This window comes from Mobula birostris, chromosome 8 (genome assembly GCF_030028105.1).
Source record: "Mobula birostris isolate sMobBir1 chromosome 8, sMobBir1.hap1, whole genome shotgun sequence".
Classification (NCBI taxonomy): domain Eukaryota; kingdom Metazoa; phylum Chordata; class Chondrichthyes; order Myliobatiformes; family Myliobatidae; genus Mobula; species Mobula birostris.
In genome coordinates this window covers 62857779-62871421 of record NC_092377.1, presented here as the reverse complement: position 1 = coordinate 62871421, position 13643 = coordinate 62857779, and the positions used below count along the sequence as shown (strand labels likewise).

General features: G+C 38.1%; 1 protein-coding gene across 1 annotated transcript in view; it reads left to right on the top strand.

Moving 5' to 3' along the window:
- LOC140201347 (exportin-1) overlaps window positions 1–13643 on the top strand; it is a 67651-nt gene that overhangs the window by 33723 nt on the left and 20285 nt on the right. Inside the window, exons 13-18 of the mRNA XM_072265300.1 lie at window positions 1688–1885; window positions 2265–2403; window positions 5338–5519; window positions 7799–7955; window positions 8904–9067; window positions 11873–12007. Of these exons, the coding sequence (XP_072121401.1) occupies window positions 1688–1885; window positions 2265–2403; window positions 5338–5519; window positions 7799–7955; window positions 8904–9067; window positions 11873–12007 (975 nt within the window). The remainder of the gene's footprint in view (window positions 1–1687; window positions 1886–2264; window positions 2404–5337; window positions 5520–7798; window positions 7956–8903; window positions 9068–11872; window positions 12008–13643) is intronic.

The following is a 13643-nucleotide window of genomic DNA, read 5'->3' as shown; positions in this document are numbered from 1 at the left end:
AAGCAGGAATAGGTTTCAAAAGTTCAATTGAGTGTTCATCAGTCCATGGTAAGAGATTGTCTACAAATGGATGAAAATCAGTACTGTTCCTACATGCCTTAGGAATGGGTCTCCTGCAAAGATCACACCAAGAGTACAGCATGCAATGCTGAAGGAGGTGGAAAAAGAACACAAGGGTAACAGCAAAAGTCCTGCAGAAATCTCTTGAACTTGCTGAAGTCTCTATTCACATGTCCAGTATAAGAAAAGCACTGAACAAGACTGGTATTCATGGAAGGACACCACGAAGGAAACCACTGCTCTCCAAAAAAAAAAAAAATTACTGCACATTTCAAGTTTGCAAAAAGCCACCTGGATGCTCCACTATGCTCCTTGGACAATGTTCTTTTGGCGGATGAGACAAAAGTTGAACTCTTTGGCAGTAATACATACCGCTGTGTTTGGAGGAAAAATGGCACTGCACACCAAACCCTCATCCCAACTGGTGGAAGGAGCATCATGGTTTGGGACTGCTTTGCTGTTTCAGGGCCTGATGGAGCAATGAATTCCAAATGGTATCAAGACATTTTACAGGAGAATGTCAGGGTAGTGGTCCGTCACCTGAAGCAAAATAGAATTTGGAAGATGCAACAAGGCAATGATCAGAAACACAAATATAAATCAACAACAAAATGGTTTTAAAAAGAAGAAAAATAGTATTTTGGAATGGCGAAGTCAGAGTCCAGAGCTTAACCCAATAGAGATGCTGTGGCATGACCTGAAGAGGGCTGTTCATGCAAGATATCCCAGGAATATTGATGAACTGAAGCAGTTTTGTATGGAAGAATGGTCTGAAATTCCTCCTCGCCATTGTGCAAGTCTGATCAGCAGCTACAGGAAATGTTTAGTGGAAGTTATTGCTGCTAAAGGAGGTTCGACCAGTTATTAAATAGGAGGGTTCACATACTTTTTCTAGCCTGGACCGTGGATGATTAAACAATGTGTTCGTTAAAGATTTGAGAAGTACAGTTGTGTGTTAATAGTCAGGCAGATTGTGTTTGTCTATTCTTGTGACATAGATGAAGATCAGACCACATGTTATGAGTAATGAATGCAGGAAACCAGGTAGTGGCAAAGAGTTTGCAAACTTTTTCTTGCTACTGCATGTGTGTGTGTGTGTGTGTGTGTGTATGTAATACAAGTATATCCCTTTAGAACAGAGATGAATTTTTTTTTAAGCTAGAGGGCAGTGAATCTGAAATTTTTTGCCACAGGCAGCTGTGGAGGTCAAGTCATTGGGTATATTTAAAGCTGAGGTTGGTAGATTTTTAGTTAGTAAGGTCATCAAAGGTTAAAGAGCGAAGGCAGGAGAATGAGTTGAGAGGAAAAATAAATCAGCCAAGATTGAATGGCAGTGCAGACTCAGTGGATCAGATGGCCTTATTCTATTGTGTCTTAAGGTCTTTTATAGGAAAGCAAAGTGAAACACTTAACCAGGCAAATAAGGAATATTCCATCATAGTTCACTACTTGTGCTTTCTTGATGTTGGAAAGGTTTTTGAGCCTGTAGGTCTGATTTGCTCTTGTAGTATTAGCACTTATGAGGACAGTCCAGTTAGGCTTCTAGTTACTGGTGACCTAAAAAAATTATTATAAATGTGGTAAGCAAAAGAACAAAAATGACTGGAGAAGTTTTATGAATCCACAGGCTCTTCATTATATGCTGCTGGTTTCTGAAGTGGAAGAAACTGAGATTTTCAAAATTTGTTTGGAGTATTGGAATCATTTGGCTTCTGAGCTCTATAGAGAAAGTCCCTTCTCAACGTCTGCATCACCTGTGCTTTCTGGAAGTCAGCATTTTGACGTGCCTCCAAGAAGACAACTTTATTTGCCAGTATTGTCCAAGGTGGGCATTGAGTAGATGTTTAAAGAAATCTGTGCTATTGTTCTTGCAGAAAAAGTTAAGACATTTTCAGGTGTATAATGTTTTTAAGAGATTTTGTTTCCAATGTGAAATGTTGTTTAGAATCATGTTTAAGAAATGCATGTTATTCCTTCAGGTAAAATTATTTCTTTATTTTATTAGCATCTATTGGGAAAAGACTAATAGTTGATATTCTTCCTATGGATCAATTCTTTGTAAATACTTAAGAGCAGCTTTCTTTACAGAAAGCTTTTATTTCTGTATGATTGATGCATGCTATGTTCTATGTGATTGATCAACACAGTGTCTAATTTCAATATGGAGAAATGGCAATAAGTATTGACAAGTATTTTTTTCTCAGGTTCGTCTTCTAATGGTCAGTCGTATGGCCAAACCAGAAGAAGTACTAGTAGTGGAAAATGACCAGGGAGAAGTTGTGCGTGAATTCATGAAGGATACAGATTCCATTAACTTGTATAAAAATATGAGAGAAACACTTGGTAAGAATTATCTGTTTGAAAATGAACATGTTGATGTTTATTTTTTGCTTCGAGCCGGAATAAATAGACTCCGGTTTTGTGAGACAGTTGAATCACTTAAATGGCAAAATATACACAAGGTACTTCGAAATCCTGGGTAGTCATTAATAATGAACTTTATAGCTTGGAAAGCAAGACATACTGATCAGTTGAGAAGCTGTAGATTTTGTGATTATAAATACATTGCTTTGCATTTAAGGTAGGTATTTTTTAAAAAAAAAGTTAAGCACAAAAAGAAGTTATGGTTGCGCAGCGCTTTACAGTGCCAGTGATTACCAATCAATTGCTGCTGTTTTCTATAAAGGACTGATGTCAGGCTGTAGGAGGGTTGTCTGAAAAGTTGTAAAATTGGTCAACTCCATCTTGGGTATTAGCCTCCATAGTATCCAAGACATCTTCAAGGAGCGGTGCCTCAGAAAGGTGACATCCACTATTAAGGACCCCCATCACCCAGGGCAGGTCCTCTTTTCATTGTTACTGGCAGGAAGGAGGTACTGAAGGTTAAAGATGCACACTCAGCTTCTTCCCCTCTGCGATATGTTTCCTAAATAGATGTTGAACCCATGAACGCTACTTCACTTTTTTAAAACGTATACGATCTCTGTTCATGTACTATTTTAAATTATTTATGTATATTTACTGTAATTTATTTTTCTTTCTATATTATCAAGTATTGCATTGTACTGCTGGTGCTAAGTTAATAAATGCCATGACACATGTCAGTGATAATAAACCTGATTCTAATTCTGATAGCATGTGCAGAGCTGTTAATTAATCCTGGTTTCTCCAGAGCCAATTAGCTTTAGATCTCATGACAAGATTGGTTCATAAATGAATTCTGGAGTTGAAGCTGATTGCCCTGGCATCAAGGCAATGTTTGATTATAATGTTGCATTAAGGAGGATTGAACAAATTTACGTCAGTGGGAATTGACATCCAGACTCTTCACTGGTCTTAACTAGCATACAATGACCAAAGCTTTCCTGGATAAGTTTTCAGTAGTATTTCTCAGACATGATCTGGATGCTATTTCAGTTATTGTTTTCCTCTGACATAGGTCAGAAGTGAGCATGTTTGCTTTTGTTTTTCCATTGTGTTTGGTTGAAGAATTTTTTTCTTTGCAACATGATCTGAGCAATATTTGGGCATGGAGTATTAAACATCATGGATCATTCTACTACTAAATTGCCAAGCAATGGCCATTTCCATCGTGACATTCTGTGACTTGAGTTCAGCAATAGCACTGCAATCCCAAGTCTTTCACTGCATTAACTTTCTTGGGATGCTCTTAAGGTTGGGCCAAAACATAAACTGGATCAACTTTAAGAGCATTTTTCAGGATGTAAATCTTGATGTATTTATTTCAGTGGCCACACATTTTAATTCCACTTCCCATTCCCATTCTGATATGGCTAACAACGGCTCCTCTACTGTAAAGGTGAAGCCACCCTCAGGTTAGAGGAACAACACCTTATATTACGTCTGGACAGCCTCCAACCTGATGGCATGAACATTGACTTCTGCCCCACCTCCCCTTTGTACCCCATCCCTTATTTATTTATTACTATTTCTTCCCCTCCTTTTTTTTTTCTCCTTCTGTCCCTCTCACTATAACTCCCTGCCCATCCTCTGGGCTCCCCTCCCCCTTTCTCCCTAGGCCTCCCGTCCCATGATCCTCTCCCTTCTCCAGCCTCATCCCTTTTGCCAATCAACATTCCCACTCTTAGCTCCATCCCTCCCCCTCCTATCTTCTCCTATCATTTCAGATCTCCCCCTCCCCTCCCACTTTCAAATCTCTTACGAGCTCTTCTTTCAGTTAGTCCTGACGAAGGGTCTTGGCCCAAAATGTCGACTGTACCTCTTGCTATAGATGCTGCATGGCCTGCTGCGTTCACCAGCATTTTTTATGTGTTGTTTGAATTTCCACCATCTGCAGATTTCCTCGTGTTTGTGTTGTTTATTTATTTGGAAAACCCTTTCCACTGAATAGAAAACAGATTTGGGTGTGAGTGAGCCCTATTACCAACTTAAGTGTGTAACTCCAGCACATCCCTAAATGGGGCAAGATGGAAAAGCCTGCATTATTGCCACCCAGTCTGGCCTCTTCACTTCTGTAATTGCTAGGAAACCATGGTAACAGTGTACAGCAGCTATAAAGGTTGATAACAAAAGTTACTGCATAATCCCTTAAGCATTCCATGTTGAAAGTATGACTGCCTAGCAGGTAAGAAAAAAAATTCCCTGAAGTAATGCAGTATGCAGACTTAGAGATCTGTCACTGGTTTTGCATTAAGTTAAAATCTTGGAACTTTGTATCAACAATCATAATGATAATAAATTTTATTGTATGTAGTGCTCAACACCATTTTCTCAAAGCCAACCGTAGTTTAAGCAATAACTTTTTTTTAAAAAAATCGAAACTGCAAATGGATTTTGCTGCAGGCATATGTGAGATTATCCACTTTGAACCTTGAAAAATACAAAATGAAGTACTTTTCAAAATGAAAATAATAGGTTCTTCAAGGTTGTGGATCTAAAGGTCATCAGGACGTTGTCATTGAATAGAAGACTGCTGTAATGTTGTCTTTGTATCCAGGGTACTAGAATACAAGGAAGCGAAACATGTGACATAACAGTGGAAACCTGGCTGAAACTTCTCAGCAGTACTTCAGAGTATTTCTGGGATCTCTTCCTTTGGAAGGATGTATCCCTGACAGAGTACCTTGCATATGTAGTAGAATGATCCTTAGTGAACAGGCTTACAGGACTAAATCAACTAGTTATATGAATTATTTTTGTATGAATTGCTGTGAAAATGAAATTTTGAGTCAATATCAACTGTCTTATTAACAGTATCTAAATTGGAATATTCTGAAATTTTCTGTTCCCCCCCAGTGTACCTGACTCATTTGGATTATGCTGATACAGAGCGTATTATGACAGACAAACTTCACAACCAAGTGAATGGTACTGAGTGGTCATGGAAGAATTTGAACACCCTCTGTTGGGCGATTGGTTCAATTAGTGGTGCTATGCATGAGGAAGATGAGAAGAGATTTCTGGTAACTGTAATCAAAGTAAGTGAATTGGCAGTTACTGATTTAACTTTGGGTATTAACTCTTCCATGTGTGAGAATAATACAAGTGCTGCCTCATTTCTGCAGGAATCCTATGAAGGCCTTGAAACATGGAAGGAATAAATCAACCTGAAGTTGTGGCTCATATGAGTGAAATAGTGAAAGATCAAATGTTGTACTAAGGAATTCTCAATCTTAATCTCAGGCCTAAGAATATGAATGTTAGCATTACTACTGGTACCAAATGACTATATTGTCGTAAATTTCCAACCTATAGTTAAATAATTCTCCTGTAGGGGAAAATTTGATTCTTCCAGTTGTTTTTGCATTATAAAGTGTTTGAGCTAGCATAGGTCCTCAGTAGATTTACAGATTTGTTAATTTTTTTCATGTATTAATTATGCACATCAACAGACTTGTCTGCCACCTACTTCCTGTGTGGTGCAGTCAAATAAAGGATTCAGAATTTCTCGTGCGTGTGTGTACCTGAACAAAGTGCTTTTAGAACACTTTGTCTTCCATTTCCCACTCAAAGCGCCATCCCCATTCCACCGTCTTGATAGCCAACAACCAAGTGGTCCACCTCTCATTAGGTTGGTTGTGCTTGAAAGAATGAGAATGAGCCATGATGTCAAGATTATTGGAATCCTCTTCCCATTTTTCCATCTGTTTCAAGTCCAGATATTTGGCTTGTTTTTCCTCTGCCTATTTTTGTTGTTGTTCAGTCGTTAAGTTGAGTCAGACTCTTCGTGACCTTATGGACCATAGGGTCCAAAGGGGTTTACATGGCAAGATACGGAAGTAGATTGCCAGGCCTTTCTTCCGCACAGATACTGCTGCTGTCCAGGTTGGGACCTGGCTGGGTTTGAACAGAACCATCTGTCTTGGAAGTCCAGTGCTGATACCACTACACCACCAGCTGGCTTTGCTCGTGCAGTGTCTAAAAAGAAATTAAGAAAATTTGCGTCATTTATTTGATTTAGAAGTACTTCGTTACCACCATCTTTCTTAAGAGTTAATCAGTTGCTTTTCTAACATGAAGTTCTGGATGAGCAGAAGTTTCATACACTACATTGGTGAAAACTTGAAGCCTTTGATCCATTACACACACTTTCCTTAGCTGTGACTCCATCCCCTTCTATGGCAATTGTTGGACATTGACGATATAACATATGGGTGATCCTGCAATGAACTCGAGACCGCAAAATTTCATCATCGAGACCCTTTCAGCTGCAAAATGTTGCCTGATTGCTCTGAATCAGAAACAGATCCCCATTTAAGATGAGACAAGTTAAGTAAAGAATTTTGGATGGATGATTGAACTGAGTTTTTTTTAAGGTAGACTGAACATGATAGGTTAAAATTCAAGTACATTTTACCATGTGGATTTTATGTCTGGCATATCAAGCATTTGTGAAACCTCTGTACCTTTTAATGTTCTGAACTTCTGTTAAGGTTAAAACATTAAAACTGGTGGGTTCAAGGAGGAATGGCAAGTTGGATGCAAGATTAATTAGTTGAACAAGGAAACATCAATGATAATTACAAGAAGGATTATAAAATGTTTGAGGAAGATCCTTCTTGATGGTAGTTGGGTTTTAAATATTATGCTAGAAGGTCTGTTAGAGACAGACATACTACATTTTAAAAGTGCTAGATGCACTATAATCCCTCAAGTTCTGCACTGAGCTGGGATTGATCTAGATTGAGGGTCTCAACCTTTTTTTATTATACCATAGACTAATACCATTAAGCAGGGGGTCTATGGATCCCTAGTTGGGAACCCCTGATCTAGAAGGCTTTGTGATTAAAAGCAATGAACCAAATGCCAGACTCTTGTAAATTATTCTGTGATTTAGTATTGCCAATTAAAATCATTTTGAAATAGAAAGGAATTAAGCTTTCAGTTACTCACCAGTACTTCCTTTAATGGGCCACTTCTTTACTAACATTTTTCAAATCAGTTTTTTGCTGGTTAACATACTTGGTAAAAGTTCTGATTTTTATAAATTTCCCGATTTAATCTTTTTATTTCATTGGAAATAGTTGAAGACCACTTTCAGTGATTATTGTGAGAAGTTTTAAAAAATTTTTTAGGTTGGTATGGTCACATGAAATTTTGACAAAATCGAAATACTACAAATACTGGAAATCTGAAATTAAAATTGTAAAAAATACCCTGGACTGTTGTGAATAGCAATTTGTTACTTTTCCAGAACTATGACCTTTCACAGCCTGTTCAAATTTGAGCAGTAATGAATATTTTGTTTTAACTCCAGGATCTTTTGGGACTGTGTGAACAGAAGAGGGGTAAAGACAACAAAGCCATTATTGCTTCAAATATCATGTATATTGTTGGACAGTACCCACGTTTCTTGAGAGCCCACTGGAAGTTTTTAAAGACGGTGGTTAATAAACTGTTTGAATTTATGCATGGTAAGTTTGTTGCAAATGGAAGAAGTGTATAATTTATAAAATTTGGAGCCTTAAAGAGTTCAAAAGCACAACTGACAAGTCTTGGCCCATTTAAGCTAAGCTTCTTTTGAATTCCTGTTTAATGTTGACATGCATAAACTTTTAAAATATTCAGTTGTCCAAAGAAGCTTTAATCCTACCATCCTGATGTATCCACACTTTGAGATAAGTTGCTTGGAATAGCCAAAGAAATTTCAGTGTTGTAAAAAATGAATTTCTTTGTTTATACCTATGTAACTGCAATATGTAGTGCCCAATATCTTTCTCATTAAAGTTAAAATCATTTTTCAAAATGAAATTTAAAGTAATTGCTGATTTAAAATTTGCAGTATCTGATTAATTTTTTGTGCTGGTTAGATTGAAAACTCATTGTAGTTGAATTTAAAGCAGCAGTTAATATTTACATTTAAATTCAAGGTAGTTGTGTAGAAGCCATTTGAAATTCCAAGAATGGAAGTGGCATGATGTGAGTATTTTGCCTGGGCTGGTGTCCACATTTAGCAAACAGATCAAATCTGATTCTCATTAAATTGAATATTGTTTTTTTTAAAAAAAAGGTGTGCTTTCAAATGATTTTTAAAGATCATTTATTAGGAAACTTTGTGCGCAAAGACGATGTCAAACAGCAACAGAACATTCAACTCATTGCATTCCTCCATGCCTCCTGTAGCATTAGCCTATGTAATGTGGTGACATCTGGAATAGAACTTGAAACTCCTAATAGCCTTATTTTGAGATGTTCAATCAGTGTTTAATCATTTGTGTCGCACAGCTATATTGGTTAATCACTGAAATGTAATTGAATTTCTCTAACATTTCTCTTGTTTTAAGTAGATTATGTGGCAATGCATTCAATCACTTGAATTCTTAACTACATTTATAATTATTAACTTTATTATTTGAACTTAGAAACTCATGATGGAGTTCAAGATATGGCATGTGATACTTTCATTAAAATTGCTCAGAAATGTCGTCGACATTTTGTTCAGGTGCAAGTTGGAGAAGTGATGCCATTCATTGATGAGATTTTGAATAATATTAATACAATAATTTGTGATCTTCAACCACAACAGGTAGGTATTTTTTTAAACGAATTTGCATTTAGGAGCTCAAAATCAAGTATATGATCTGAGAAGTCCATTTTATTTTCCCATGTGATGTAGGAGAATATAAAAGAAAGGATGTAATGTTTAGACTACACTTGGTAGATTGTAAACAGTTTTGGGCCCCTTATTCAAGACCTTAAGATATAGGAGCAGAATTAGGCCATTTGGCCATTGGGCCTGCTCCATCATTTCCTCATGGCTGATCCAATTTTCCCCTTAGCCCCAATCTCCTGCCTTCTCCCTGTATCCCTTCATGCTCTGACAATCAATGCTCTATCAACCTCTGCCTTAAATATACATAAAGATTTGGTCTCCACAGCTGCCTGTGGCAAATTAATCCACAGATTCACCACTCTCTGGGTAAAGAAATTCTACCTCATCTCCATTTTAAAAGGATACACCTCTATTCTGAGACTGTGTCTGTCTTCTGGTCTTAGACTCACCCACCATAGGAAACATCCTCTCCACATCCACTCTATCAAGGCCTTTCACCATTCAATAGTTTCAATTAGGTCACCCCTCTTCTGAATTCTACTGAATACAGACTCAAAGCCATCAAATGCTCTTCGTATGACAAACCATTCAATCCTGGAATCATTTTCGTGGATCTTCTTTGAACCCACTCTACAGTTTCAGCACATCCTTTCTAAGATATGCTCACAATACTCCAAGTGAGGCCTCATCAGTGCATTATTAAGTCTCAACATTACATCCGTACTTTTATATTTTAATCCTCTTGAAATGAATACTAACATTGCATTTGCCTTCCTCAACCTGCAAATTAACCTTTAGGAAATCCTGCACAAGGACTCTCAAGTCAGATTTGTAACTCAGTTTCTTTTCTCTCCATTTAGATAATAGTCAACCCTTTCATTTCTTCTACCAAGGTGCATGACCTTACACTTTCCAACATTGTATTCCATATGCCATTTCTTGGCCCATTCTCCTAATCTGTCTCAGTACTTATGTAGCCTCTCTAGTTCCAAAAAACTACCTGTTCCTCCAGCTATCTGTATATCGTCTGCAAACTGCAACAAAGCCATCAATTCCATCATCCAAGTTGTAGACACATAATGTAAAAAGAATTAGTTCCAACACAGACCCCTGTGGAACACCACTAGTCAGCCAGTAAAGGCTCCTTTTATTCCCACTCTTTGCCTCCTGCCAATTAGCCACTGCTTTATCCATGTGAGAATCTTTCCTGTAATATCATGGGCTAGTAGCTTCATGTGTGGCACCTTGTCAAAGGCCAAATGAAAATCCAAGTGCACAACATCAACTGATTCTCCTTTTTTTTAAAATCTTGCTCGTTATTTCTTCAAAGTATTCCAACAGATTTGTCGGGCAAAAATCTAGTGATTCTTGAAAGATTTTTACTAATACCTCCATGATCTCTTCATCCACTTCCTTCAGAATCCTGGGATGTACAGCACCTGATCCAGGTGACTTATCTACCTTCAGACCCTTCAGTTTCCCAAGAACCTCATGTCTAGTTATGGTAACTTCACACACTTCATGCCCTCAACACCTGGAACTTCCACCATACTGCTAGTGTCTTCCACAGTGAAGAAGGGATGTGTTGACAATGGAGAGGGTCCAGAGGAGATTCTTGATAATGATTCTGGGAATGAGCATTTGATGTACTCACTAGAGTTCAGAAGAATATGTCTCCATTTCTCTGTCAGGGTGTTTGTAAGCTATCTTGCATCATTATGGGCCTTTTGGTGAACTCCTTGTAATTCTTTTGGATGTACGGCTCACTACAGGTGCTCAGGCCACAATCTCTGTGCCAACCATGACGCCAATCTAAACTAATCTTGTATGATTATCATACAACTCTCCCAGCCTTTCCTTGTAGATAACACTCTGTAATGAAGGCTACATCGTGATTACCTTCTTCAGCACCCTTTCCAAAGCCTCCATGTCCTTCCTGTAATATTCCATATGTGGCCTAATCAAAATTTTATTATCAAAATTGTCACAGCTGCAATGTGACTTGCCAACTTTTATACTCAATGTTCCTATCAATAAAGGTAAACATGCATGCCATCTTTACCACCCTATCCACTTGTTTTGCCACTTTTATGGAGCTATGGACATGCAACATCCTCCTGTACATCAGTGCTCCAAAGGGTCCTCTTTGGCTTGCTGAGTTCCTCCAGCATTTTATTTGTGTTGCTATTTATTATGTGCTTTCCTCTTGCATTTGACTTGTCAAAACACACCACTTTAATCTTAAGCAGTTTTTGCTTCATCCTTGAACTTGCTAATGAGATCATCTACATTGCAGACCTCTAGTTGTACCACTCCACTGCTATCCTCTATGTTCTATAACCAAGCGACTTTTGAGTCCAAATTTTTGTCAATCCCATGTGATTTGAGACTTTGAGGGTTCAACATTTTGACATAGTGACATAAATACAAACAATTGTTTTTTTCCAAATTTGAAATGTGAAATGCTGTGGAGGGTAACTTGCTGTAGTTGCATCCATCTGAAGCTCTTGTGACTGAACTCTACCATCCAATAGGACCTATTTGGAAGGGGTTTTCAAATGATTTCTCAGATTATTCAAAAAGAGGCCATGTATCTTTGCTGAAAATTTTGTACAAAGTAGTGCATGGACAGCCAGTCGTGTGAGTTTCTTTATTCTGGGTGGAGGCACTCTCCTTGCATGTAGTTAAAGTTAATTTCAAAGTGAAAGCATTGGTGATTCAGTAGTAACCATTTTTTCTATTTTTTGCATAATTAATATTTATTTGTATTGCCAATAGGTTCACACTTTTTATGAAGCTGTTGGTTATATGATTGGTGCTCAGACGGATCAGGCAGTGCAAGAGCATTTAATAGAAAAATACATGATGCTGCCAAATCAAGTCTGGGATTCTATAATACAACAAGCAACTAAAGTAAGTATAGTTATTTGATTATAAAGTATGCTTGTATATATAAAGTTAAGCTAATAATTGATGTTTTGTAATACATTCATTGTAATTATAAAAATGTAGATGGATTCCTCTAGTGTTCTCTATAGCATAGTTTGTAACACAGTCAACAGAACTGTTGCCATAGAATCCTGGAGAAGTACAGTACAGAAGTGGTCCCTGCGGCCCATCTAGTCCACACCGAAACCATTTAAGCCTACTCCTGTTGATGTGTACTGGGTCTATAGTCCTCCAAGCCCTATAATCCATATACCTATCCAATCTTTTCTTAAACGTTGAAATCAAGCTTGCATGCATCACTTGTACTAGCAGCTCATTCCACACTTCCTCAATCCTCTGAGTGAAGACTGTTTCCCTCATGTTCTCTTTAAACTTCTCACCTTCAACCCTTAACCCATGAACTCTGGTTGTAGTCCCACCCAACCTCAGTGGAAAAAGCATGCGTGCATCTACCCTATCTTTACCCCTCATAATTTTGAATACCTGCATCAAATCTCCCCTCAATCTTTTACATTTTAAAGAATACAGTCCTAATTTATTCAATCTTTCCTTATAACTCAGGTCCTCTAGACCCAGCAACATCCTTGTAAGTTTTCTCTGTATTCTTTCAACTTTGCTTACATCTATCCTAGAGGTAGTTGACCAAAACTGCGCACAGTCCTCCAAATTAGGCTCCCAACATCTTGTACAATTTCAACATAACATCCCATCTCTTGTACTCAGTACATTGATTTATGAAAGCCAATGTACCAAAAACTTTGACCTAATCTACCTGTGACACTACTTTCAATGCATTATGGATCTGTATTCCCAGATCCCTTTGTTTGACCACACTGATCAGTGCCCTACTATTCACTGTGTAAGACCTACTCAGGTTGGTCATTAAATTCCGTCTGCCGTTTTTCAGCTCTTTTTTCCCCTGCTGGTCCATATCCCACTGTAAGCCATGATGGTCTTCCTCCTTCTACACTTCACCCCCAATCTTGATGTCACCCGGAAATTTTCTGCTCCTGTTAACTACATTATCATCCAGATCATTAATATAAATGACAAGGGACCCAGCACTGATCCCTGCGGCACACCACGAGTCACAAAAGCCTCATGACCTTCGTTCAACTCAGATTTGTTAACTAGAGTTTACACATTCTTCCTGTAACCATATGGGTTTCTCTTGAATGCTCCATTTTCCATCCCATCCTAGAGATGTGTGTTTTTGTAGGTCATTGGGCTGTTATAAATTACCTTTTGTTTATAGGTGAGTTGCAGAATCTGGTGGAGGTTGAAGGGGTCAAGAATAGAGAAGGTGCAGAGGAAAAATTAGTGGGAAGAATGGAATTGCTTTCGGAGTTGGCACAGACTTAATAGGACAAAAAGTGTTTTACCCAAAATTTAGCATATACTCAATGGTGGAGGAACTCAGGCAACATCTGTGGAGGGGAAGAAACAGGTGATGTTTTTGATTGACGCCTTTCAGGAGTGGAAAGGAAGTGTGTGCGAAAACCAGAATGAGAAGGGAGAGCAGAAGTCCTATGTTGGCAGGTGAAGGATGAGGGGGATGTTATGAATTAAGCTGGGAAATGATGGATAAAGAGATAGAGGG